This window comes from Salmo trutta, chromosome 25, assembly GCF_901001165.1.
Source record: "Salmo trutta chromosome 25, fSalTru1.1, whole genome shotgun sequence".
Classification (NCBI taxonomy): domain Eukaryota; kingdom Metazoa; phylum Chordata; class Actinopteri; order Salmoniformes; family Salmonidae; genus Salmo; species Salmo trutta.
The window spans coordinates 8,542,015-8,569,599 of NC_042981.1; the positions used below are offsets into that span (position 1 = coordinate 8,542,015).

General features: G+C 42.8%; 1 protein-coding gene across 1 annotated transcript in view; it reads left to right on the forward strand.

Annotated features, from left to right (window-relative positions):
• Window positions 1-27,585, forward strand: part of LOC115161950 (neurexin-3a-like) — a 739,824-nt gene that overhangs the window by 648,382 nt on the left and 63,857 nt on the right. The window contains exons 21-22 of the mRNA XM_029712804.1: window positions 13,047-13,136; window positions 15,563-15,870. Coding sequence (XP_029568664.1) covers window positions 13,047-13,136; window positions 15,563-15,870 — 398 coding nt within the window. The remainder of the gene's footprint in view (window positions 1-13,046; window positions 13,137-15,562; window positions 15,871-27,585) is intronic.

The following is a 27,585-nucleotide window of genomic DNA, read 5'->3' on the forward strand; positions in this document are numbered from 1 at the left end:
TACACAATACATGCATTCTTTTGTTCGATAAAGTTCATATTTATATATAAAAACAGCATTTTACATCGGCGCGTAACGTTGACTAACTATTTTCCCTCAAATGCGTCCGGTGAAACAGCGCTACAATTTACTAAATTACTATTCTAATTTTTTTTAAATGTAATATTGTCATTCTAAGATTTATAGATTAGCATCTCTTGAAAGCACCTGCAATGCCAGATTTAAAAATAACTTTACTGGGTAATCACACTTTGCAATAAAAGGGGATGCGATAATCAGAAAAATAGGCTACCGTTACAGGTCAGCGCCATCTTGGAACAATTGCATATCAAATCTACTCTTGTATACTATTATCAATAATCCCTTACCTTTGATTATCTTCATCAGAAAGCACTTCCAGGTATCCCAGGTCCACAACAAATGTATTTTCGTTCGAAAAAGTTAATCCTTTACGTCCCAATAGCTTGTTCTTGTTAGTGCGTTCTGAAGGCTGCTCCAAAAGCTCCGTCGGCCGCGGGACTCCTCTTTCAATAAAATGCTTTTTTTTTTTTTTTAGGTTCGTTCAAACATGTCAAACGTTGTATAACATAAATCTTTAGGGCCTTTTTCAACCAGAGCTCCAATAAGATTCAAGGGGGACGATTGCATTGTCTTTCTAAACGTTTCGAAAGGGGAGGTTAGCCAGGGGCGCCGGTGTCATAATGGTGATGGCCCTCCTCATGTGACCACATTCCACAGACTCTCATTGTGTCAGTTTTCACAGTAGAAGGCTCAAACCACTTTGTAAAGACTGGGGACATCTAGTGGAAGCAATAGGAAGTGCTCAATGAACCATTGCTCACGGTGTGATTTATAGGCAAAGTGATGAAGTTGAGTCCGCAATTCAGAATTCCACATCCTGTTACGATCGGTCTCGGGGTTTCGACTGCCATATGAGTTCTGTTATACTCACAGACACCATTCAAACAGTTTTAGAAACTTTAGGGTGTTTTCTATCCACAAGTATTAATTATATGCATATCCTAGCTTCTGAGTTTGAGTAGGAGGCCGTTTAAAATGGGCACGAATTTTTTTCAAAAATCGCTGTAGCGCCCCCTATCCTAGGCGACCGTCAAGAGGTTAAGGGGAAACATTTAAATGTCTTGGAATGGCCTAGTCAAATCCCAGACCTCAATCCAATTGAGAATCTGTGGTATGACTTAAAGATTGCTGTTCACCAGTAAGAACACATCCAACTTGATGACGCTGGAGCAATTTTGACTTGAAGAATGGCAAAAATCCCAGTGGCTAGATGTGCCAAGCTTATAGAGACATACACCAAGAGACTTGCAGCTGTAATTGCTGCTTAAGGTGGCTCTAAAAAGTATTGACTTTAGGGGGAAGAATAGTTTATGCACTATCAAGTTTTCAGTTTTTTTGTCTTTCTTGTTTTTTTTCACAATAAAAAATATTTTGCATCATCAAAGTGGTAGGCATGTTGTGTAAATCAAATGATACAACCCCCCCAAAATATATTTTAATTCCAGATTGTAGGAAAAATGCCAATGGGGTGAATACTTTCACAAGGCACTGTAAAACAAAGAACAAACAGCAAAAATATATACATGGTCAATTGCAAATCAGAATGTACTGGATTCTACAATTACATTGAATGAACTACAGGACAATGTACAAACCCTCTAACCCAAATAGGCCTGTGGTGTTTATGGTATCCTAAATGAAATGATAAAATATACAGACCACAAATTCCAATTGGCTAAACTTAAACTCTTTAATATAATCCTCAGTTCAGGCATCTTCCCCAATATTTGGAACCAAGGACCTATTAACCCAATCCACAAAAGTGGTGACAAATTTGACCCCAATAACTAACGTAGGATCATTTACAATCAAATTGCTTCTTAGGGCAGAGCACTGGGGAACTTGAAATGACACTTAAAATGTTTGAGAGTATGTGACTGAATCAAGGACTTCTATACTGTGACAATCAGCCAAAGTAGGCACATAAAATGAATGGCCAGACCTTTGTGTTGTTGATGGGCTCACTGATTTCTCAGTCACTCAGTGACAGCCATGACACTAGATGGGCTGACACTAGATGGGCTGACACTAGATGGGTTGACACTGCTACTGTAGATGGCTTAGGGTAGTGACTTTGTAAGTCACTCTCTGGATAAGAGTCTGCTAAATGATATTAATGTAAAGTGTTTGCTACCGTCGAGGACCTAGATTCTCTGGGTTCATTTGCAGTTTGAAAAAGGTCTAGGACATAGGAAGAGGTGAGAGTTGGGTTAGAGACTGGTTGGTATTATCAGATATTTAAGGGAACGGGACCCAGCAAATTGTTTCTAACATGGTAATACATTCTTTCAAATTACAGACAGAAAAGTGTTGAATCGGCTCCAGGTCATCTATAAGTCTATGCCAGGTAAAGCTCCGCCTTATCTCAGCTCACTGGTCACAATAACAACACCCACCCGTAGCATGCGCTCCAGCAGGTATATCTCACTGGTCATCCCCAAAGCCAACACCACCTTTGGTCGCCTTTCCTTCCAGTTCTCTGCTGCCAATGACTGAAACGAATTGCAAAAATCGCTGAAGCTGGGGACTTATATTTCCCTCACTAACTTTAAACATCAGCTATCTGGGCAGCTAACCAATCGCTGCAGCTGTACATAGCCCATCTCTAAATAACCCACCCACCTCATGCCGATATTGTTTTTATTTACTTTTCTTCTCTTTTGCACACCTGTATTTCTACTTGGACATCACCATCTGCTCATCTATCACTCCAGTGTTAATTTGCTAAAACGTAATTATTTCGCTACTATGGCCTATTTATTGCCTTACCTCCTCACGCCATTTGCACACAGTGTATATACACATACTTTTTTTATATTGTGTTATTGACTGTACGCTTGTTTATTCCATGTGTAACTCTGTGTTGTTGTTTGTGTCGCACTGCTTTGCTTTATCTTGGCCAGGTCGCAGTTGTAAATGAGAACTTGTTCTCAACTAGCCTAACTGGTTAAATAAAGGTGAAATAAAAATGTTAATAAAAAATGTTTATACTGTCCTAAAATGTTTCCCGTGAACTCTGAGTGACCAAACTAATCTGACATAGGGTACGGTATCCATTTTAGGACACCCTGTCTCAAGCATCAAACCTCATTGGTAAAGTTTAGTGCTTATTGTCACTGTTTGTCCCATACTTCCAAAGGATGCTTCGTCTTTGTTTTCCCTGGTGTTTTTAAGGTCGACATTTAATGCCTCTCTAACATAAACAGCCATTTACAGCCATCTACAGTAGCAGACTGTAAAATTCAACTTTTTCATGTGCCGCTTTGGGGACTATAATGCTTATTCAATCTAAAGACGGGTAAATGGACCAAGGTGTTCAGCGGTAACGGCGCCAAACATCTGTGCTTTATATTTTCTTAATGCTTGGAAGTATTAATCCTTAATGTATCCTTGGCAGCTCTATCACAAACTCTGTGATTGCCTAGCTATTACGGCTGACCTCTCAAACGTTTACCAGGGGAGGGAAGGGCACATATTACTGCTTACTTCACCAGAGGCTCTAGGCTTTAGAAAGTAGAGGGAATTAAAGGGTCGAAGCTCCAATAGAAACGTGTAATATAAAACTAGAATACAAAACATTTACGCACCAATGTTTTCGTTAGCAAGCTGCTTCTAGTAGGTTGGTACAGGATGTGAGTGTACCCTCCATGAATACTAGTGGTTTACAAATGTCTAGAAGGATCGTCACTTATCATAACTTGGTGTTCTAAATGATGTCATAGTTATCGATATGGACGTCGACTCAATAGAATAGGATTATGTTAAACTTGATGTAAACTCCTACATAGTGTACGTACAATTTGTCTATGGCTGGCTTTGAAAGACTCTGATCTCTCCACCATGTCAGTGGTCTCAGATGGAAGCTAAGGGATTAACTGACACCTGCTGATCCATGCATAAAAAGGGACACTATTGCTCACGACCTTCATTACTGTTTGGGCCAGGAGCCATTCTCAGATGACGAGCGCTTTTCCAGGAGTATTCAGGAACACTGCCAAGATTCTGATTGAGACCAAACTGAACGTAGTGTGTTTGTCCACTTAACCTTACTCTCATAGGCCATCTGTTAGGGTCCATTTTAAAAAAAATACTCCCTGTCTCTCTTTTCTCTCTCTGTCTCTCTCTCTCTCTGTCTCTCTCTCTCTCTGTCTCTCTCTCTCTGTCTCTCTCTCTCTGTCTCTCTCTGTCTCTCTCTCTCTCTCTGTCTCTCTCTCGCTCTTCTCTCTTATCTCTCTCGCTCTCTCTCGCTCTTCTCTCTTTTATCTCTCTGTCTCTCTCTCGCTCTTCTCTCTTTTATCTCTCTTTTATCTCTCTCTCGCTCTTCTCTCTTTTATCTCTCTTTTATCTCTCTCTCGCTCTTCTCTCTTTTCTCTATTTCTCTCTCTGAATTAGTACATATACCGTTGTGTGTTCGTGTAACAATGTGAAAAGGCTTTGTTTTTGCACATCTTCAGAAGAAGGGCAGTGGGCGTGAGAATGACTAACACATTGCTAGTGACACCTTACCTGTAAACACAGGTGCCATCTAATTTACATATCTCAGCGAGAGGAGGTTAGGGTGACTCACTGATACCCAATCAGCTGATGCCAGAAAAGGGAGTGTGTCATATCAAGAAATAGCATGATCATTACACAGGGGTACCTAAAATGTGCAGTTTTGTCACACAACACAATGCCACACATGTCTCAAGTTTTGAGGGAATGTGCATTTAGCATGCTGACTGCAGGAATGTCCACAAGAGCTGTTACCAGAGAATTTAATGTTAATTTCTCTACCATAAACCGCCTCTAACGTCGTTTTAGAGAATTTGGCAGTATGTCCAACCGGCCTCACAACCGCAGACCACGTGTAACCATGCCAGCACAGGACCTCCATATCCGGCATCTTCACCTCTGGGAAAGTCTGAGACAAGCACCCGGACAGCTGATGAACCTGTGGGTTTGCACAAGCATCTGCGTGCTCCTCGTCCAAACTTGGGTCTTGGACCGGAATGCAGATCGGCATCATAACCGACTTCAGTTTGCAGATTCTCAACTTTGATGGCCACTGGCACACTGGAGAAGTGTGCTCTTCACGGATGAATCCTGGTTTCAACTGTACCGGGCAGATGGCAAACAGCGTGTATGGCGTTGTGTGGGCGAGCGGTTTGCTTATGTCATCATAATGAACAGACTGTCCCATGGCGTTGGGTTATGGTATGGGGCAGGCATAAACTACAGACAACGAACACACTTGCATTTTATCAATGGCAATTTGAATGCACAGAGATACTGTGACGAGACCCTGAGGCCCATTGTTGTGCCATTCATCCTCCGCCGTCACCTCATGTTTCAGCATGATAATGCACAGCCCGATGTCGCTATCATCTGTACACAATTCCTGGAAGCTGAAAATTTCCCAGTTCTTCCATTGCCTGCATACTCGCCAGACAAGTCACCCATTGAGCATGTTTGGGATGCTCTGGATCGACGTGTACGACAGCATGTTCCAGTCCCCACCAATATCAAGAAACTTTGTACAGCCATTGAAGAGGAGTGGGACAACATTTTCACAGGCCACAATTAACAGTCTGATCAATTCTATGCTCATGTGCTGCATGAGCCAAAACAAGCTGTCAGTATCTTGTGGTCACACCAGATACTGACTGGCTTTCTGATCCATGCCACTACCTTTTTTTCAAGGTAAGATGCATATCTGTATTCCCAATCATGTGAAATCCATAGATTAGAGCCTGATAAATGTATTTCAATTGAATGGTTTCCTCATGCGAACTGTAACTCAGTAAAATCTTTGAAATTGTTGCGTTTATATTTTTGATCAGGATTGAGGATCAGAGTAAAAGAGAGCTGGGGAGAAAGTGTGAAGGAGAGAACAGAGTCAAAGAGGACACCTTCAGACAGGGACGATGAGGACACCTTCAGACAGGGACGATGAGGACACCTTCACACAGGGACGATGAGGACACCTTCACACAGGGACAATGAGGACACCTTCAGACAGGGACAATGAGCACAGACAGTGACAATGAGGACACCTTCAGACGGGGACAATAAGCACAGACAGGGACAATGAGGACACTTTCAGACAGGGACAATAAGCACAGACAGGGACAATGAGGACACCTTCAGACGGGGACAATAAGCACAGACAGGGACAATGAGGACACCTTCAGACGGGGACAATAAGCACAGACAGGGACAATGAGGACACCTTCAGACAGGGACAATAAGCACAGACAGGACAATGAGGACATTTTCAGACAGGGACAATTAGGACATCTTCAGACAGGGACAAGGAGGACATCTGCAAACAGAGGCAAAGCTCTGGAAAACACACAGAGAAAAACCTGAGTGTGACCATAGACATAGCAACAAATTTTAAAAATGAAGCCAATTAGGCAGCCATAGATACAACTATGGTCAATTCCCACGACAACACTCACATACTTTAGAGGTGTTTATGAATACTGTCTGAATGCTGGAAATCCATGGAAAGTATAATCCCCGGTTTGGAGTTGACATTTTAGCATATCTTTGAGTAAGACTGTGTATTTTCCCAACAGTAAACTTCAGTAGAAACGTAATTGTGTATACTTGTATATATTCGGTGTAATATTATTTTTCTAAGGACATACTGTACATGGCCTTTGTGAGGCCAGTGCCATGCAGACTAGGATGTGTAATGCATGATGGTGTCTCTATGTTGGCCTCAGCCTCCCCTTCAGGCCTCAGTAGCCAGCGGCAGCGGGGAAAATGGTTGACAATTACCTCTGCCATTGGGCTGTTCTGTCCTGTTACCCGGGTTACGGTGGCCAGGGTCCCCGTGTGTGGCAGTCAAATCACTGGATAATGTTGGTGGCGTCGGGGCACCTGCTGGGACTGCATGTGGTGAACAATTTCTCAAGAACATTCTGCTGTCTGCTCTTAATGGAAAAGACACGGACAGGCTCATCTCTGACCTTATGGATACTTGCACATTCCAATTTGAAAATGTTTTTCATGACTTTCTTCTCGCTTTTCTCATCTGCTCTTGTTATGACATGAAATTTGGACATGGAAAGGATTGTCATCATTGTGAACACAGATAGTCTTTGGACAATCTAGAAAGATGCCGGATTTACCTCGTTGTTAGCTCATGAATTATCCTGTTTGGTTGTTGTTCAGTAGTTTTTTGTTGGTATTGTATTAGTGTTGTGTCACATTACTGATTGAATTATGGTTCATTGTGGAGCTTAGAATGACCTCCTGTTGTGTTGTTGTGTCCGTAGTGTTGTTATGTTGTTGTGTCTGTAGTGTTGTCGTGTTGTTGTGTTGCTGTATCCGTAGTGTTGTCGAGTTGTTGTGTTGTTGTGTCCGTAGTGTTGTTATGTTGTTGTGTTGCTGTATCCGTAGTGTTGTCGTGTTGTTGTGTTGTTGTGTCCGTAGTGTTGTTGTGTTGTTGTGTCCGTAATGTTGTCGTGTTGTTGAGTTGCTGTATCCGTAGTGTTGTTGTGTTGTTGTGTCCGTAGTGTTGTCGTGTTGTGTTGTTGTGTCCGTAGTGTTGTTGTGTTGTTGTGTCCGTAGTGTTGTCGTGTTGTGTTGTTGTATCCGTAGTGTTGTCATGTTGTTGTGTTGTTGTGTCCGTAGTGCTGTTGTGTCCGTAATGTTGTTGTGTTGTTGTGTCCGTAGTGCTGTTGTGTCCGTAGTGTTGTCGTGTTGTGTTGTTGTGTCCGTAGTGTTGTTGTGTTGCTGTATCCGTAGTGTTGTCATGTTGTTGTGTTGTTGTGTCCGTAGTGGTGTTGTGTCCGTAGTGTTGTGTTGTTGTGTCCGTAGTGCTGTTGTGTCCGTAGTGTTGTCGTGTTGTGTTGTTGTGTCCGTAGTGTTGTTGTGTTGCTGTATCCGTAGTGTTGTCATGTTGTTTTGTTGTGTCCGTAGTGGTGTTGTGTCCGTAGTGTTGTTGTCTGTAGTGTTGTTGTGTCCGTAGTGTTGTTGTGTCCGTAGTGCTGTGTTGTTGTGTATGTAGTGTTGTTGTGTTGTTGAATCCGTAGTGTTGTTATGTTTTTGTGTTGTTGTGTCCGTAGTGGTGTTGTGTTGTTGTGTCAGTTGTGTTGGTGTGTCTGTAGTGGTGTTGTGTTGTTGTGTCAGTTGTGTTGGTGTGTCTGTAGTGTTGTTGTGTTGTTGTGTTGGTGTGTCTGTAGTGGTGTTGTGTATGTAGTGTTGCTGTGTTTTTTGTCCGTAGTGTTGTCGTGTTGTTGTGTCCGTAGTGGTGTTGTGTTGTTGTGTCAGTTGTGTTGGTGTGTCTGTAGTGGTGTTGTGTTGTTGTGTTGGTGTGTCTGTAGTGGTGTTGTGTTGGTGTGTCTGTAGTGGTGTTGTGTTGTTGTGTCAGTTGTGTTGGTGTGTCTGTAGTGGTGTTGTGTCCGTAGTGGTGTTGTGTTGGTGTGTTGTTGTGTTGGTGTGTCTGTAGTGGTGTTGTGTCCGTAGTGGTGTTGTGTTGGTGTGTCTGTAGTGGTGTTGTGTTGTTGTGTTGTTGTGTTGGTGTGTCTGTAGTGGTGTTGTGTATGTAGTGTTGCTGTGTTGTTGTGCCGTTGTGTCAGTTGCATTGTTGTGTTGTTGAAAATACAATATTTTGGGTTATGGAAAATATATTTCACAATAGTTTAGATGATACAATGATTCTCTACAAAATGACTGCTTGTTTTATCACATAAACTGAAATTAGGCGAAAAATTAGAATGTTAGTAACCAGGAAATGGAGGAGCTATTCCCGCATATTGCTTATTTAAACAGAAGAAACAGTATACTCTGAAACACAGCATTATACAAAAGTTATACAAAATATGATCAGCTAAGCCCTCTACTTAGTGATTCTTGGACCTTTATCTACATTTTGAAAATCTACTTCTCTCTTTCCATTCCCTTTCATGCCTATAAATCCCATATTATTCTGAGTCTCTTCTATAATTCCCATATTATTCTGAGTCTGGATTCCAATTCCCATATTATTCAGAGTCTGGATTCCAATTCCCATATTCAGAGTCTGGATTCCAATTCCCAAATGTTTCAGTCTGGAATCCAATTCACATATTATTCTGAGCCATTTAATAGAGTTATCCTTCGATTATTCTCATTCCTATTCTCCCAAAAGTGTCACATGTGCTCCCTCTCCGGGCCTCTAGGTCACCAGGTTATGACTCAACACCTGTCACTATCGTTATGCGCAACTGTAATCACGTCCTTGATTACCTGCCCTATATATATATAAATATATATATATATATATATGTCACTCCCTTTGGTTCCTTCCCCAGGCGTCATTGTTTCTGTTTCATGTCTGTGCGTTGTTCGAGGTTCTTGTTTTGTATCATGTTCCGTTTATTTTATTAAAACACTCCCTGAACTTGCTTCCCGACTCTCAGCGAACATCATTACAAAAAGGCTCAGCTACATAATGTAGTACTTTAAACTTCATTTTCTCCCTTTCGGCTCAGTAGAACACTCATTTCTGGGTGTGTGCATGAGTGTGAATAGCTTCCTCCTCCTTATCACAAGAAGAGGTGGTTCTGACAGTACCGTCATCCTACATATATTTAGTATATTCAAAGCAAACATTGGTACACTGATTGTCTTTGAACAAAGCAATATATACACTAATATTGGCCCCAAATTGCCATTTTAATTTCATTTTAATGGGAGATTCTGCTTTCTGAAAAGAACATCCTGCAGTATCCCCGGTTAGCCTTGAACTTCATGGCTTTTAGAAGAGGGGGCAGTTCTCCCCTGGTGTACAGAGCCAATCAGAGGGGGCTATGGTTCTCCCCTGGTGTACAGAGCCAATCAAAGGGGGCTGTGGTTCTCCCCTGGTGTACAGAGCCAATCAGAGGGGGCAGTTGTTCTCCCTTGGTGTGCAGAGCCAATGAGAGGGGGCTGTGGTTCTCCCCTGGTGTGCAGAGCCAATGAGAGGGGGCTGTGGTTCTCCCCTGGTGTGCAGAGCCAATGAGAGGGGGCAATTGTTCTCTCCTGGTGAACAGAGCCAACGGCTGTTTATTAGTTTCTGGGACAAAGGATTTTGATCACTTAATTATGATACTGTACCATGTCAAGGCTATAAGAAGCCATTTGTAAGAATAGAGAGTACAGAGAAGGAACGTCTGTTTCTACGTTTTAGGGTTCAGAGACAAGCAAAGCTTTTGAGGACTAGATTACTGAATAAGACTGTCATGTAGCCAGTGTCAGCGTTGTTCCTGGCCAGGTCCTACAGTCAGGCAAATCTCCTGTCCCAATGACTAACTCTTACAGGAAACCTTTACAATGTTCCTTCCCTCCCTTTTAGGATTTTTCAGTATTCACTAGGAACCACTCGTTCTGTTCAGGTAGTACTAAAACAGTCAAACCACTCCAAACAGTGGTTGGTTGCCTCTGAACACTTTCTTATCTGTGAGGTATAGCTAGAGAGATAGGGATCTACTGCCAGAGTCCGGCTTGTTGTGGTGAAGAGAGAAAAGCAAAAGAGAAGAAATACTCTGCGGCAAATTGCCTTGAAATAGCATCACCTCCTCCTAGCTTATCAGGAGCTGCATTCAGAAGCCACACTGCACCTCCTCCTAGCTTATCAGGAGCTGCATTCAGAAGCCACACTGCACCTCCTCCTAGCTTATCAGGAGCTGCATTCAGAAGCCACACTGCACCTCCTCCTAGCTTATCAGGAGCTGCATTCAGAAGTCACACTGCACCTCCTCCAAGCTTATCAGGAGCTGCATTCAGAAACCACACTGCACCTCCTCCTAGCTTATCAGGAGCTGCATTCAGAAGTCACACTGCACCTCCTCCAAGCTTATCAGGAGCTGCATTCAGAAGCCACACTGCGTGTTTGAAGACGATTGCTTTCATTTGCACAGGCCCTTCCTGTTTCACGTGAATGAGGCTGTGCTTCGTCTGAGCCATCCTGTGATAGTCGCACCGTCGCAGGTTTATTTTCCCTCAAGATTTCTGCAACTGGCTCAACACACAATGGAGACGAGGGAAGGGAACGATACAGCCTGCCTCTCAGACCTGCTTCTCCCCTTTGTCTTGCAAACTGCATCAAGCCGGTGTCTCAGAACTTGACAAGTAGGGAGAACTGACCTCCTATCAGGAGTGATCAGATTGAATGTCAGGTCTGGCGGCTTACGGCTCTGTCTGGGAGACGATAAGGAGGAGTCTCCGGTGGATCTCTGCGCCCGGGAAAATCGGACCTTTTCTCGGGTTCCGAGATGTCTTCCGTGTCCATGGGCAGGACGACAGCAATGCGGTGGTCCATGTTGAGACCTTTGATGCAGCCTGCCGCACTGCAGAACACAACATGGACGCTTCGCTGTCACTGACAGAAAACCTGACAATACATAGAGAGAGTGAGAGAAAGGGAGAGAGAGTGAGAGAAAGGGAGAGAGAGAGTGAGAGAAAGGAAGAGAGAAAGTGAGAGAAAGGGAGAGAGACAGTGAAAGACCGGGGGAGCGGCTGTGTTTGGATAAGAAATACCTTGGGCCACCTTTATCTGCACAGAATAAAAGGTGATGGGGTCGTCTCTAGGTGATGGGGTCATCTCTAGGTGATGGTTCGTCTCTAGGTGATGGGGTCATCTCTAGGTGATGGGGTCATCTCTAGGTGATGGGGTCATCTCTAGGTGATGGGGTCATCTCTAGGTGATGGGTTCGTCTCTAGGTGATGGGGTCGTCTCTAGGTGATGGGGTCGTCTCTAGGTGTGGGATAAATACTGGTGTACCCTACAAGCCAAACACAATTACTGCTATCGAAAACCGAATCTCACACCCCTATAAATCTCTACTGGGGGGCTGCGGGAAACGGAGGGATGGATGAAGGGATGGAGGGAGGGAAGGAGGGATGGATGGAAGGAGGGAGGGAGAGAGATAAGCCTTCCAGTATGAGCCGGGCATCTAATCCTGCGATTAAATAAGAGAGGTGCGGATTGCCAGATAAAGGACCCGGGCTGCCATTGTCTCCTGGAGATACTGAGGGTAAATCTTCCAGAATGAGGCTCCCATTTCAGAGGGCGAGGTAAAGAGCATGACAAACACAAACACACACCCACTCAACACATACCCCCACACACACCCTCACACACCCTCACACAACACACACCCACCCACCCACACACCCACACAACACACACCCACCCACCCCTATACAACACCCACCCACCCACACAACACACACCCAACACACACCCCCACACACACACGACCCACACCCACACAACACACACCCACCCACACAACACACACCCAACACACACGACCCACACCCACAAAACCCACAGCCACACGACACACACCCACACGACCCACACCCACCCACCCACACAACACCCACCCAACACACACCCAACACACACGACCCACACCCACACAACACACACCCACGCGACACACACCCCCACATCCCGACACCCCCACAACACACACCCATACACACACCCACACACAGCTACCTACTGTCTCTATCCTTGCAGAAGTGGTGGTCTCAATTAGGGGATGGAAAGATACAACCTGTTCCAAAGTGCACCGTAATGTCTATGGACTGGATGCTAATAATATGGAATGGTTGCATGGTGAATGTGCAGTGGAACTGTTCTGTGAGTTTCAAGATACTAGAATACCCTGCATCCCAAAAGTCGTTTTTTATGGTACCTCGGTTCTAAATGTGTTTTGTCAATGTTTAAATTAATTGAATGCACAAATATAGAGGTGCTTCTGTCCCCTATGAACAAGGTGTCATGAAGTCCAGCAGAGCAGCAAATGACTTTAATGTTTGTTATCTTTTTACTGATAACCCTTCAGCTACCTCATAAACAACACAGCAATTCTAACCCGCAATTATTTTTTTTAATACTTGCATGAAAAGAAAAGTTTGAAGTGAACATGTGTTAAAACGTGTTAAAATGCCAAAGACAAACTGTTTATTAATGTTTAAAATGTTTTTGTTTTTTACAGCGACGACCGATAATGAACGTCTTGAAATTGCCACTAAGAAATTCCCGTTGAAATACGCCCGGCCAGTAGTGGATTGGCTACAGGAGAAAGGTAAACTTAACAGAACTTTAAAATTATCTTCTATTGAACTCAACATTGAACTTTTTCTTTTTGTATTTTCCTGCTGAAATGTAGCTCCTTTTCCCACTTCAAAAAAAGGATTTTAACATGACCTAACATCTTTTGTCAAACTCGAACATACAATTAAAAATGTAAATTTTATTTTATTTTTTATTTTATTTCACCTTTATTTAACCAGGTAGGCAAGTTGAGAACAAGTTCTCATTTACAATTGCGACCTGGCCAAGATAAAGCAAAGCAGTTCGACAACATACAAAAACACAGAGTTACACATGGAGTAAAACAACATACAATCAATGATGCAGTAGAAAAAATAAGACTATATACAATGTGAGCAAATGATGTGAGATAAGGGAGGTAAAGGCAAAAAAATGCCATGGTGGCAAAGTAAATAAATTATGGCAAGAAAAACACTGGAATGGTAGATTTGTAGTTTGAAGAAAGTTAAAAGTTAAAATATAAATAATATGGTGCAAAGGAGCAAAATAAATAAAATAAATAAATACAGTAGGGGAAGAGGTAGTAGTTTGGGCTAAATTAAAGATGGGCTATGTACAGGTGCAGAGATCTGTGAGCTGCTCTGACAGCTGGTGCTTAAAGCTAGTGAGGGAGATAAGTGTTTCCAGTTTTAGAGATTTTTGTAGTTCGTTCCAGTCATTGGCAGCTGAGAACTGGAAGGAGAGACGACCAAAGGAGGAGTTGGCTTTAGGGGTGACCAGAGAGATATACCTGCTGGAGCGCGTGCTACAGGTGGGTGCTGCTATGGTGACCAGTGAGCGGAGATAAGGGGGGACTTTACCTAGCAGGGTCTTGTAGATGACCTGGAGCCAATGTGTTTGGCGACGATTATGAAGTGAAGGCCATGATAATCCAATGATAATTCATAATTGCTAAACACTCTACTCAGTTAAATGGACTGCTAATGAATATTACACAATAATATAGTATTTCATATACTCTGAATCCTTCGAAAATAAGAAAATAATTCAAGTATCTCCTAAGGACTTTAACATCCATTTAAACCTGAATGCCATTTCAAACACAAGTAAAGGCATCTAATGGATGAATCAACATGTAGTCATACATCTAAAATATTAAGTCAGATAATAATAGTTTGAAGTACAATCATTTATTCATTTATTAATTTATTATCCAGAGTGCTATGTTGATACAACTGGAGAATTACTGCATAAAACTGGGAAAATGATTTCCTAGCGGGTGAAACAATTTACTCAATACTTTCTAAGTCGAGTATTACCATTTGTCGTTTTAAACTTAAAGATTATGAAGATGTGTTAAGTCGGTGTTACTACTTAGATTTGGCATGTATATATAATTTTAGAAATTATTTGACTCATTTGAAACTTCACAGCCCCTTGTGATGTACTTATTTTCTCCATCAGGTTTCTGCCCCTGATTCCTGCCCCTGATTAGCCCTTTTAAACATCTTGTTAATGCCCCTGATTAGCCCTTTTAAACATCAGCTTCCTGCCCTTGATTAGCCCTTTTAAACATCAACTTCCTGCCCCTGATTAGCCCTTTTAAACATCAGTTCCTTCCGCTTCTTTCTATCTTCATCATTATTCCTTTTAAACATCAGCTCCTACCCCTGTTTTCTAGCTTCAGCATTAGCCATAGCATTTTTAACATCAGCTCCTACCCCTGTTTCTAGCTTCAGCATTAGCCATAGCATTTTTAACATCAGCTCCTACCCCTGTTTCTAGCTTCAGCATTAGCCATAGCATTTTAAACACCAGCTCCTACCCCTGTTTCTAGCTTCAGCATTAGCCATAGCCTTTTAAACATAACCCATTCTTTGTCTTCATAGTTTTGGCAACAGCTCTAGCCTTTTTAGATACTGCTGATCAGACGCCGTCCCAAAGGGCCAGTTTGAGGAGATGGACATAAAGCTTTGACCTTTTCCTCTCCTTTTCTTTCCATCTCTCTCTCTCTCCTTTCTCAGCCTTAGCTCACATCACTGTCTCATAATTACAGATAACAACATTATGCCCTTTCTACAGTGATAGCCAGAAGCATTGACCCTGTATATTTTGGGTTAGCTTTCTGGATCCCAGGCTACTTATAGCCTCCTCAGTTGACCTTTGTTCACAGTTTCACCATAAATGTTTTTTTACGACCCACCTCCTCGTGACCTTTTGATTGTCAAGGACTTTTAAGTACACATGGAAACGTATACTTACCGTACACACATGAACACAAACGGGCACACACACACACACACACCGTAAAGTCACAAAGGTTCTATTTATTCTCTGACCTGACGACATCTCAACAACTGTTTGGACATTGAATGAAAAAACAGGAACCTTATTTTGCTGCTCTGTTCGTTGTTATTCCTTGATGTGAATGACTATTTGTCTGGTTCCCTCCTCTAGGCCGGCAGCTTACCATATTCAACACCCAGGCCTTGGTGACCATCGGTGGCAGCGACCGCAGTCGGCCCTTCCAGGGACAGCTCTCCGGCCTCTACTACAATGGCCTGAAGGTCCTCAACATGGCCGCCGAGGGCAACCCCAACATCAAAATCAACGGCAGCGTCCGGTTGGTGGGTGACACGCCCTCCGTGGCCGGGTCGGCCCGCACCACCGCCCAGCCGCCCGAGTTATCCACCACCTTTATTGAGACCACCACCACCATGTCCACCACCACCACCCGCAAGCACCGCTCCTCTCCCACCATACAGGTAGGGCTCAGGAATGGGGAGGAGAGGGGAGGGCAGCGGACGAGGAGGAGAGCAGAGGTGATAGGGACGGGGAGGAGGGGGGTACGGGGATGGGAGGAGAGGGGAGGGCAGCGGACGGGGTGGAGAGCGGAGGGGATAGGGACGGGGAGGAGAGGGGAGGACAGCAGAGGGAATGGAGTGGAGAGGAGAGTTGACGGGAGGAGAGGGATGGGGAGGGAGAGAAGAGGAGAGGGGACCGGGCGGGGTGGGGAGGAGAGGAGAGGGGAGGACTTTGTTCCCTATACAATACATGTCCCCTGAACAGCTGTGTGTGGTGGACCGCGACAGCCCCATCTACTCCCTTCTCTCTGGGACAGAGGCACGCTCAGAGGCTCTGTGGTCTAGATGGAGGAATTAGCCCTTCATCATCTCTGCCTGCTTAATAACCACCTAGCCCAGATACCAGTTTTTTTTAAGCTTTTTTTTCTTCCACTAAATGAGGCCAGGAAAAGAGAACTATAGAAACCCTGCCTGTCTGTCATACCTGTCAAACCCATCTGGCCCATCTGGCACTCCAGGAGCAAAAGTTTCTATGTTTTAATTTGAATCCAGGTATCTATGTCTGTTCATAGTTACTGTCACGCTAACACAGGTCTCTATGTCTGTTCATAGTTACTGTCAAGCTAACACAGGTCTCTATGTCTGTTCATAGTTACTGTCAAGCTAACACAGGTCTCTATGTCTGTTCATAGTTACTGTCAAGCTAACACAGGTCTCTATGTCTGTTCATAGTTACTGTCAAGCTAACACAGGTCTCTATGTCTGTTCATAGTTACTGTCAAGCTAACCCAGGTCTGTTGTCTATGTCTGTTCATAGTTACTGTCACGCTAACCCAGGTCTGTTGTCTATGTCTGTTCATAGTTACTGTCAAGCTAACCCAGGTCTGTTGTCTATGTCTGTTCATAGTTACTGTCACGCTAACCCAGGTCTGTTGTCTATGTTTGTTCATAGTTACTGTCAAGCTAACCCAGGTCTGTTGTCTATGTCTGTTCATAGCTACTGTCAAGCTAACCCAGGTCTGTTGTCTATGTTTGTTCATAGTTACTGTCAAGCTAACCCAGGTCTGTTGTCTATGTTTGTTCATAGTTACTGTCAAGCTAACCCAGGTCTGTTGTCTATGTCTGTTCATAGTTACTGTCACGCTAACCCAGGTGTGTTCAGTTGTCCTAGGGTTTTTTTATGTTATGCAAACTAATGGTGTGTAGAAGCTCTGCACGTTTTCAAGCACAGCCAGCCACTGTTCAGTTGTCTGTTGGGATGGTTTGTTTGGGCTGTGGTTATTGGTGCTTTGATTCAGGTAAATAAGTTGTGCAGCTTCTTTGAATGGGTGTATCTACTGCACATCTATCAAGTACTATATTAATATGACATATTTAAATATTACATTGAATTATATTATCTCTCATTGATATTATATAATCATTTAAAATGGGAGGATAAATTGGACGTCGGTAATGTCAGAATTGGATATGTGTCTGTGTATAGTTTTCCTCTTCCCACTCTAAAAACATCTTCATTCCAACTCTCTCTGGCTGTCTTTTATTTATTTTACTAGGCAAGTCAGTTAAGAACAGATTCTTATTTTCAATGACAGCCTAGGAACAGTGGGTTAACTGCCTTGTTCAGGGGCAGAACAACAGATTTGTACCTTGTCAGCACACTCGGGGAAATGAACTTGCAACCTTTCAGTTACTAGTCCAACACTCTAACCACTAGGCTACCCTGCCGCCCGTCTGAAAACGACAAGAGTTTACAAACCCATTTCAGCTTGGAACCAATAAAAAGTCTGTGTCTGAGTAAAAACCATATAATCACATTTCGTTAACCATTTCATAGGTTCCCTGGAGAACATATGGACGTGGCTAGCAGTGCAGATATTAAGACATACGTCTACAGAGCCTCTGACATACAGTATGGAGTAAAAACAAAAAAAACTGTAGTAACTCAGCCAGGTGTCACAAACCCTGTTTTCTCTGGTTGAACTACGTGGAAATTATATGCAAATCAAAAGAGGCCATCAGCGGAGAAAAAAAGAAAACAGACAAACGAAAGATGAGAGGTAGAGAGAGAGAGAGACTAGAAATGGGAAATCTGAGTGACTTGTGGTGCTCAATTGCAGGTACTCTATCAAATAAAAAATATCAAATGAGGCCAGAGGAGGGAAATTGTTATTATTATTATTTTTTTTTCAATTTAATCGAGGATGAATTTCCTGTGGAGGTCAATCTGGAGCAAGTGATGAATAGCTTCGGTGAGGGGAAGTGACACGTACAGGAGAGCTGTTAATCACATCCACTTCCTCTTTCCCACTCTGGCTGATCAGGCATCAAACCAATCAAACCCAGAGAAAGAGAGAGAGAGAGAGAGAGATGGGGAATATTTCTCTCCGTAATAAAGCACTTTGTGGGGAAAACTCTTTCTGATTGGCTGGGCCTGGCTCTAAGTGGGTGAGCCCATGCCCTCGAATGTCCAACCCACACTTTCCATGCCAATAAAGACATTTGAGAGAGGGACAGAGAGAGAGGGAGAGAGAGAGACAGAGAGAAGGAGGGGGAGAGAGAGAGAGAGAGAGAGAGACGGAGAGAGAGAGAGGGAGAGAGAGACACAGAGAGAGAGAGAGGGAGAGAGGGATGGGGAGAGAGAGAGACAGAGCGGGAGAGAGAGAGACAGAGCGGGAGAGAGAGAGACAGAGCGGGAGAGAGAGAGACAGCGAGAGAGGAGAGAGAGAGGGAGAGGGAGAGAGGCGCAGACACGGACAGGGAGAGGCAGAGAGGCAGACAGGGAGAGGCAGAGAGGGAGACACGGAGAGTAAGAGGCAGAGAGAGAGAGAGAGAGGGAGAGGCAGAGAGGGAGAGGGAGAGGCAGAGAGAGAGTGGGAGAGGCAGAGAGAGAGAGAGGGAGAGGGAAAGATAGAGGGAGAGAGAGACTAAGTCCTCTACCGTCCTAAACAAAATGTACTGATATTATCTATTGGGAAAACATTACACAATCTCAAAGTAAAATGAAATGCTATTTTGGCCCTAAACAGACAGTACATGGTGGCAGACTATCTGACCACTGTGACTGTAGAGAGACGCCCTCGAAGCTGACTGGTGCTCAATGGGTTGAGTGGCCTTCAATCAATGTATTCATACACTCCCCATCTCACTACTAAGTCTCTAGAAGGCGTGTTGAAGTGTAGCAGGACTATACAACTGTAGGGCTATACCTCTGTGTGGGCTAAGTTAATTGTGTGTGTGTGTGTGTGTGTGTGTGTGTGTGGTGGAACTGTCAGGGGATACTCATTAAAGACTTAACAGGAGCTAGGTCAACAAGCTGCTGCTCTTGTTTGCGTTCTGTAAAATACAAACATAGGCACACACTCACACACACACACCAAGGCGCACACACACACACACACACACCATGGCACACACACACACACCCAGGCACGCTCGCACACACACACACACACACACACACACACACACACACACACACATCCACAGTGGCCCTTATAGTCATGTTTGCTTTCACTCTTCTTAATTGAGCCAACAGGAAAGGTAAACACGCTGTCTGTTACGAGGTCATCTAAGTGTGCTCCTCTGTGTCTGAAGGAGGACAGTCTATTCATATATCATTACTGCTCTTCTCTTCTCTGTGTCTGAAGGAGGACAGTCTATTCATATATCATTACTGCTCTTCTCTTCTCTGAAGGAGGACAGTCTATTCATATATCAGTACTGCTCTTCTCTTCTCTGTGTCTGAAGGAGGACAGTCTATTCATATATCAGTACTGCTCTTCTCTGTGTCTGAAGGAGGACAGTCTATTCATATATCAGTACTGCTCTTCTCTTCTCTGTGTCTGAAGGAGGACAGTCTATTCATATATCAGTACTGCTCTTCTCTTCTCTGTGTCTGAAGGAGGACAGTCTATTCATATATCATTACTGCTCTTCTCTGTGTCTGAAGGAGGACAGTCTATTCATATATCAGTACTGCTCTTCTCTTCTCTGTGTCTGAAGGAGGACAGTCTATTCATATATCATTACTGCTCTTCTCTTCTCTGTGTCTGAAGGAGGACAGTCTATTCATATATCAGTACTGCTCTTCTCTTCTCTGTTGTCTAACGCTTCATTGAAAACGAGGGAGTAGAAAAGGAAAGCTAGAAAAGGGAGGAGGGAAAAGAAAGAAGGGAGAATGGAGGATGGAATGAGTGCTTTACTTTGGGGATTTGGGGGATGCCTGTACCTCTGTACATTGATTAAGTTGAAACAAGCCCCCAAGCTGCTACAGTAGAACATCTACCACATGCTCAGAAGGCCCAGTGCACAACCAATCAACAATCAGTATGAATTACTGTAACCAGGAAAGCACTAGAACACGTTGGATAACTTAGAATGTCCATGGGCCCATGTAGATCAGCTCTGTAGACCTTAGATAACATGATGATTACATAACACTGTGGATCTTGAGAAGAATTAACATGTTCAAGCCTCCAAGGTTCCCCGCTAACATGCTTTTATACATTCTGACTCAGGGCCAATATGCATGTGTGTGTGTGTGTGTTTATGTTTGTGTGTGTGTGTGAGAGAGGGAGAAAGAGAGAGCGAGTGAGAGGGAGAAAGAGAGAGCGAGTGAGAGAGAGCGAGTGTGTGAGTGTGTGAGTGTGTGAGTGTGTGAGTGTGTGTGAGTGAGTGAGTGAGTGAGTGAGTGAGTGAGTGAGTGAGTGAGTGAGTGAGTGAGTGAGTGAGTGAGAGAGAGAGACCAGCACTGTTTCAAAACAAACAATTCAAATAATCAATATCAAGAACCAATCAAAGGACTCATATTTACAACATTGGAAAAACAAAACATCTCAAAGCCAACTAAATTGCTATCTGGCCCTAAACAGAGAATATGAATTGGCTGATTTATCTCTACTCTGTCAGAGATATGAAGCAGAGACAGATCCTTACCAAGTACAGACTGAGTGACCAATTGGCAATAGAAACCGGCAGACATAAAAAGACATGGCTACCCAAAGAGGAGTGTGTATGTGGTCACTGAACAACAGGGGAGGTAGAGACAGATGCACTTTCTCCTTTACTGTGATAAATATTCCTCACCAGGAGATTCATTATTGACAGAAATTACTACATTTATTCCATATGTTAACGTTTTAAACCCAGAGGAAAAACTAAAAATACTAATGGGCGAAGGAGCAACGAATGCTCTTGCAGACAAATATGTATTCGCCTGCCATGGCCTGAGGGACACTGAATAATAACGTCTGCATAGTAAACAGTAACTTACTTATTATTACTATTATTTTTACATTATTATTCCAAATAGTAATGGTACAGGTAGTAGGGTTGATTGTAATGGTAGTAGTTTAGTAATGGTAGTGATGGTGGTAGTAATGATGATGGTAGTGGTAGTAATGATGATGGTAGTGGTAGTAATGGTAGTGGAAGTAATGATGATGGTAGTGGTAGTAATGATGATGGTAATAGTAGTAGTAATGATGATGGTAGTGGTAGTAATGATGATGGTAGTAGTAGTAATGATGATGGTAGTAGTAGTAATGATGATGGTAGTGGTAGTAATGATGATGGTAGTGGTAGTAATGATGATGGTAGTGGTAGTAATGATGATGGTAGTGGTAGTAATGATGATGGTAGTAGTAGTAATGATGATGGTAGTAGTAGTAATGATGATGGTAGTGGTAGTAATGATGATGGTAGTAGTAGTAATGATGATGGTAGTAGTAGTAGTAGTAATGATGATGGTAGTGGTAGTAATGGTGGTGGTAGTAATGATGATGGTAGTGGTAGTGATGATGATGGTAGTGGTAGTAATGATGATGGTAGTGGTAGTGATGATGATGGTAGTGGTAGTAATGATGATGGTAGTGGAAGTAATGATGATGGTAGTAGTAGTAATGATGATGGTAGTGGTAGTAATGATGATGGTAGTAGTAGTAATGATGATGGTAGTGGTAGTAATGATGATGGTAGTGGTAGTAATGATGATGGTAGTAGTAGTAATGATGATGGTAGTAATGATGATGGTAGTAGTGGTAATGATGATGGTAGTAGTAGTAATGATGATGGTGGTGGTAGTAATGATGATGGTAGTAGTAGTAATGATGATGGTAGTGGTAGTAATGATGATGGTAGTAGTAGTAATGATGATGGTAGTGGTAGTAATGATGATGGTAGTAGTAGTAATGATGATGGTAGTGGTAGTAATGATGATGGTAGTGGTAGTAATGATGATGGTAGTAGTAGTAATGATGATGGTAGTAATGATGATGGTAGTAGTGGTAATGATGATGGTAGTAGTAGTAATGATGATGGTGGTGGTAGTAATGATGATGGTAGTAGTAGTAATGATGATGGTAGTGGTAGTAATGATGATGGTAGTGGTAGTAATGATGATGGTAGTAGTAGTAATGATGATGGTAGTGGTAGTAGTAATGATGATGGTAGTGGTAGTAGTAATGATGATGGTAGTGGTAGTAATGATGATGGTAGTAGTAGTAATGATGATGGTGGTGGTAGTAATGATGATGGTAGTAGTAGTAATGATGATGGTAGTGGTAGTAATGATGATATTGGTGGTAGTAGTAGTAGTAATGATGATGGTAGTAGTAGTAGTAATAATGATGGTAGTAGTAGAAGTAATGATGATGGTAGTAGTAGTAATGATGATGGTAGTAGTAAATCAAATTTCAAATCAAATTTATTTATATAGCCCTTCGTACATCAGCTGAAATCTCAAAGTGCTGTACAGAAACCCAGCCTAAAACCCCAAACAGCAAGCAATGCATGTGAAAGAAGCATGGTGGCTAGGAAAAACTCCCTAGGAAAAACTCCCTAGAAAGGCCAAAAACCTAGGAAGAAACCTAGAGAGGAACCAGGCTATGAGGGGTGGCCAGTCCTCTTCTGGCTGTGCCGGGTGGATATTATAACAGAACATGGTCAAGATGTTAAAATGTTCATAAATGACCAGCATGGTCAAATAATAATAATCATAGTAGTTGTCGAGGGTGCAACAAGCACGTCCGGTGAACAGGTCAGGGTTCCGTAGCCGCAGGCAGAACAGTTGAAACTGGAGCAGCAGCATGGCCAGGTGAACTGGGGACAGCAAGGAGTCATCGTGCCAGGTAGTCCTGAGGCATGGTCCTAAGGCTCAGGTCCTCCGAGAGAAAGAAAGAAAGAGAGAAAGAGAGAATTAGAGAGAGCATATTTAAATTCACACAGGACACCGGATAAGACAAGATAAATACTCCAGATGTAACAGACTGACCCTAGCCCCCCAACACATAAACTACTGCAGCATAAATACTGGAGGCTGAGACAGGAGGGATCAGGAGACACTGTGGCCCCATCCGATGATACCCCCGGACAGGGCCAAACAGGCAGGATAAAACCCCACCCACTTTTCCAAAGCACAGCCCCCACACCACTAGAGGGATGTCTACAACCACCAACTTACCATCCTAAGACAAGGCCGACTATAGCCCACAAAGATCTCCGCCATGGCACAACCCAAGGGGGGGGCGCCAACCCAGACAGGAAGACCACATCAGTGACTCAACCCACTCAAGTGACGCACCCCTCCCATGGACGGCATGGAAGAACACCAGTAAGCCAGTGACTCAGCCCCTGTAATAGGGTTAGAGGCAGAGAATCCCAGTGGAAAGAGGGGAACCGGCAAGGCAGAGACAGCAAGGGCGGTTCGTTGCTCCAGCCTTTCCGTTCACCTTCACACTCCTGGGCCAGACTATACTTAATCATAGGACCTACTGAAGAGATAAGTCTTCAGTAAAGACTTAAAGTTTGAGACTGAGTCTGCGTCTCTCACATGGGTAGGCAGACCATTCCATAAAAATGGAGCTCTATAGGAGAAATCCCTACCTCCATCCGTTTGCTTAGAATTCTAGGGACAATTAGGAGGCCTGCGTCTTGTGATCGTAGCGTACGTGTAGGTATGTACGGCAGGACCAAATCGGAAAGATAGGTAGGAGCAAGCCCATGTAATGCTTTGTAGGTTAGCAGTAAAACCTTGAAAGCAGCCCTTGCCTTAACAGGAAGCCAGTGTAGGGTGGCTAGCACTGGAGTAATATGATCAAATTTTTTGGTTCTAGTCAGGATTCTAGCAGCCGTATTTAGCACTAACTGAAGTTTGTTTAGTGCTTTATCCGGGTAGCCGGAAAGTAGAGCATTGCAGTAGTCCAGCCTAGAAGTAACAAAAGCATGGATTAATTTTTCTGCATCATTTTTGGACAGAAAGTTTCTGATTTTTGCAATGTTACGTAGATGGAAAAAAGCTGTCCTTGAAACAGTCTTGATATGTTCTTCAAAAGAGAGATCAGGGTCCAGAGTAACGCCGAGGTCCCTCACAGTTTTATTTGAGACGACTGTACAACCATCCAGATTAATTGTCAGATTCAACAGAAGATCTCTTTGTTTCTTGGGACATAGAACAAGCATCTCTGTTTTGTCCGAGTTTAAAAGTAGAAAGTTTGCAGCCATCCACTTCCTTATATCTGAAACACAGGCTTCTAGCGAGGGCAATTTTGGGGCTTCACCATGTTTCATTGAAATGTACAGCTGTGTGTCGTCCGCATAGCAGTGAAATTGAACATTATGTTTTCGAATGACATCCCCAAGAGGTAAAATATATAGTGAAAACAATAGTGGTCCTAAAACGGAACCTTGAGGACAAACCATTCACAGAGACAAACTGATATCTTTCCGACAGATAAGATCTAAACCAGGCCAGAACTTGTCCATGTAGACCAATTTGGGTTTCCAATCTCTCCAAAAGAATGTGGTGATCGATGGTATCAAAAGCGCCACTAAGATCTAGGAGCACGAGGACAGATGCAGAGCCTCGGTCAGACGTCATTAAAAGGTCATTTACCACCTTCACAAGTGCAGTCTCAGTGCTATGATGGGATCTAAAACCAGACTGAAACGTTTCATATACATTGTTTGTCTTCAGGAAGGCAGTGAGTTGCTGTGCAACAGCTTTTTCTAAAATTTTTGAGAGGAATGGAAGATTCGATATAGGCCGATAGTTTTTTATAATTTCTGGGTCAAGATTCGGCTTTTTCAAGAGAGGCTTTATTACTGCCACTTTTAGTGAGCTTGGTACACATCCGGTGGATAGAGAGCCGTTTATTATGTTCAACATAGGAGGGCCAAGCACAGGAAGCAGCTCTTTCAGTAGTTTAGTTGGAATAGGGTCCTGTATGCAGCTTGAGAGTTTGGAGGCCATGATTATTTTCATCATTGTGTCAAGAGATATAGTACTAAAACACTTTAGTATCTCCCTAGATCCTAGGTCCTGGCAGAGTTGTGCAGACTCATGGCAATGGAGCTTTGGAGGAATACCCAGATTTAAAGAGGAGTCCGTAATTTGCTTTCTAATGATCATGATCTTTTCCTCAAAGAAGTTCATAAATTTATTACTGCTGAAGTGAAAGCCATCCTCCATTTGCGAATGCTGCTTTTTAGTTAGCTTTGCGACAGTATCAAAAATAAATTTTGGATTGTTCTTATTTTCCTCAATTAAGTTGGAAAAATAGGATGATCGAGCAGCAGTGAGGGCTCTTCGATACTGCACGGTACTGTCTTTCCAAGCTAGTCGGAAGACTTCCAGTTTGGTGTGGCGCCATTTCCATTCCAATTTTCTGGAAGCTTGCTTCAGAGCTCGTGTATTTTCTGTATACCAGGGAGCTAGTTTCTTATGACAGATGTTTTTAATTTTTAGGGGTGCAACTGCATCTAGGGTATTGTGCAAGGTTAAATTGAGTTCCTCGGTTAGGTGGTTAACTGATTTTTGTCCTCTGACGTCCTTGGGTAGGCAGAGGGAGTCTGGAAGGGCATCAAGGAATCTTTGGGTTGTCTGAGAATTTATAGCACGACTTTTAATGCTCCTTGGTTGGGGTCTGAGCAGATTATTTGTTGCAATTTTAAACGCAATAAAATGGTGGTCCGATAATCCAGGATTATGAGGAAAAACATTAAGATCCACAACATTTATTCCATGGGACAAAACTAGGTCCAGAGTATGACTGTGGCAGTGAGTAGGTCCAGAGACATGTTGGACAAAACCCACTGAGTCGATGATGGCTCCGAAAGCCTTTTGGAGTGGGTCTGTGGACTTTTCCATGTGAATGTTAAAGTCACCAAAAATTGTAATATTATCTGCTATGACTACAAGATCCGATAGGAATTCAGGGAACTCAGTGAGGAACACTGCATATGGCCCAGGAGGCCTGTAAACAGTAGCTATAAAAAGTGATTGAGTAGGCTGCATAGATTTCATGACTAGAAGCTCAAAAGACGAAAACGTCATTGTTTTTTTTTGTAAATTGAAATTTGCTATCGTAAATGTTAGCAACACCTCCGCCTTTGCCGGATGCACGGGGGGTGTGGTCACTAGTGTAACCAGGGGGTGAAGCCTCATTTAACACAGTAAATTCATCAGGCTTAAGCCATGTTTCAGTCAGGCCAATCACATCAAGATTATGATCAGTGATTAGTTCATTGACTATAACTGCCTTGGAAGTGAGGGATCTAACATTAAGTAACCCAATTTTGAGATGTGAAGTATCACAATCTCTTTCAATAATGGCAGGAATGGAGGAAGTCTTTATACTAGTGAGATTACTAAAGCGAACACCGCCATTTTTAATTTTGCCCAACCTAGATCGAGGCCCAGACACAGTCTCAATGGGGAAAGCTGAGCTGACTACGCTGACTGTGCTAGTAGTAGTAATGCTGTAGTAGTAGTAGTAATGATGATGGTAATAGTAGTAGTAATGATGATGGTAGTGGTAGTAATGATGATGGTAGTGGTAGTAATGATGATGGTAGTGGTAGTAATGATGATGGTAGTGGTAGTAATGATGGTGGTAGTAATGATGATGGTAGTGGTAGTAATGATGATGGTAGTAGTAGTAATGATGATGGTAGTGGTAGTAATGATGAATGTAGTGGTAGTAATGATGATGGTAGTGGTAGTAATGATGATGGTAGTGGTAGTACTGATGTAATGGTGAGGATGACAGTAAGTTAGTTATAAGTTAGTTATCGTTTTAGTAGGTATAGATATTAGAGGTAGATGTTCTAATAGTGGTAATAGTAGTAGTAATGATGATGGTAGTAGTAGTAGTAATGATGATGGTAGTAGTAGTAGTAGTAATGATGATGGTAGTAGTAGTAGTAGTAGTAATGATGATGGTAGTAGTAGTAATGATGATGGTAGTAGTAGTAATGATGATGGTAGTAGTAGTAATGATGATGGTAGTAGTGGTAGTAGTAATGATGATGGTAGTAGTAGTAGTAGTAATGATGATGGTAGTAGTAGTAATGTTGATGGTAGTAGTAGCAATGATGATGGTAGTGGTAGTAGTAATGATGATGGTAGTAGTAGTAGTAATAGTAATGATGATGGTAGTAGTCATAGTAATGATGATGGTAGTGGTAGTAGTAGTAGTAATGATGATGGTAGTAGTAGTAGTAATGATGATGGTAGTAGTAGTAGTAATGATGATGGTGGTAGTAGTAGTAATGATGATGGTAGTAGTAGTAATGATGGTAGTAGTAGTAATGATGATGGTAGTAGTAGTAGTAATGATGATGGTAGTAGTAGTAATGTTGATGGTAGTAGTAATGATGATGGTAGTAGTAGTTGTA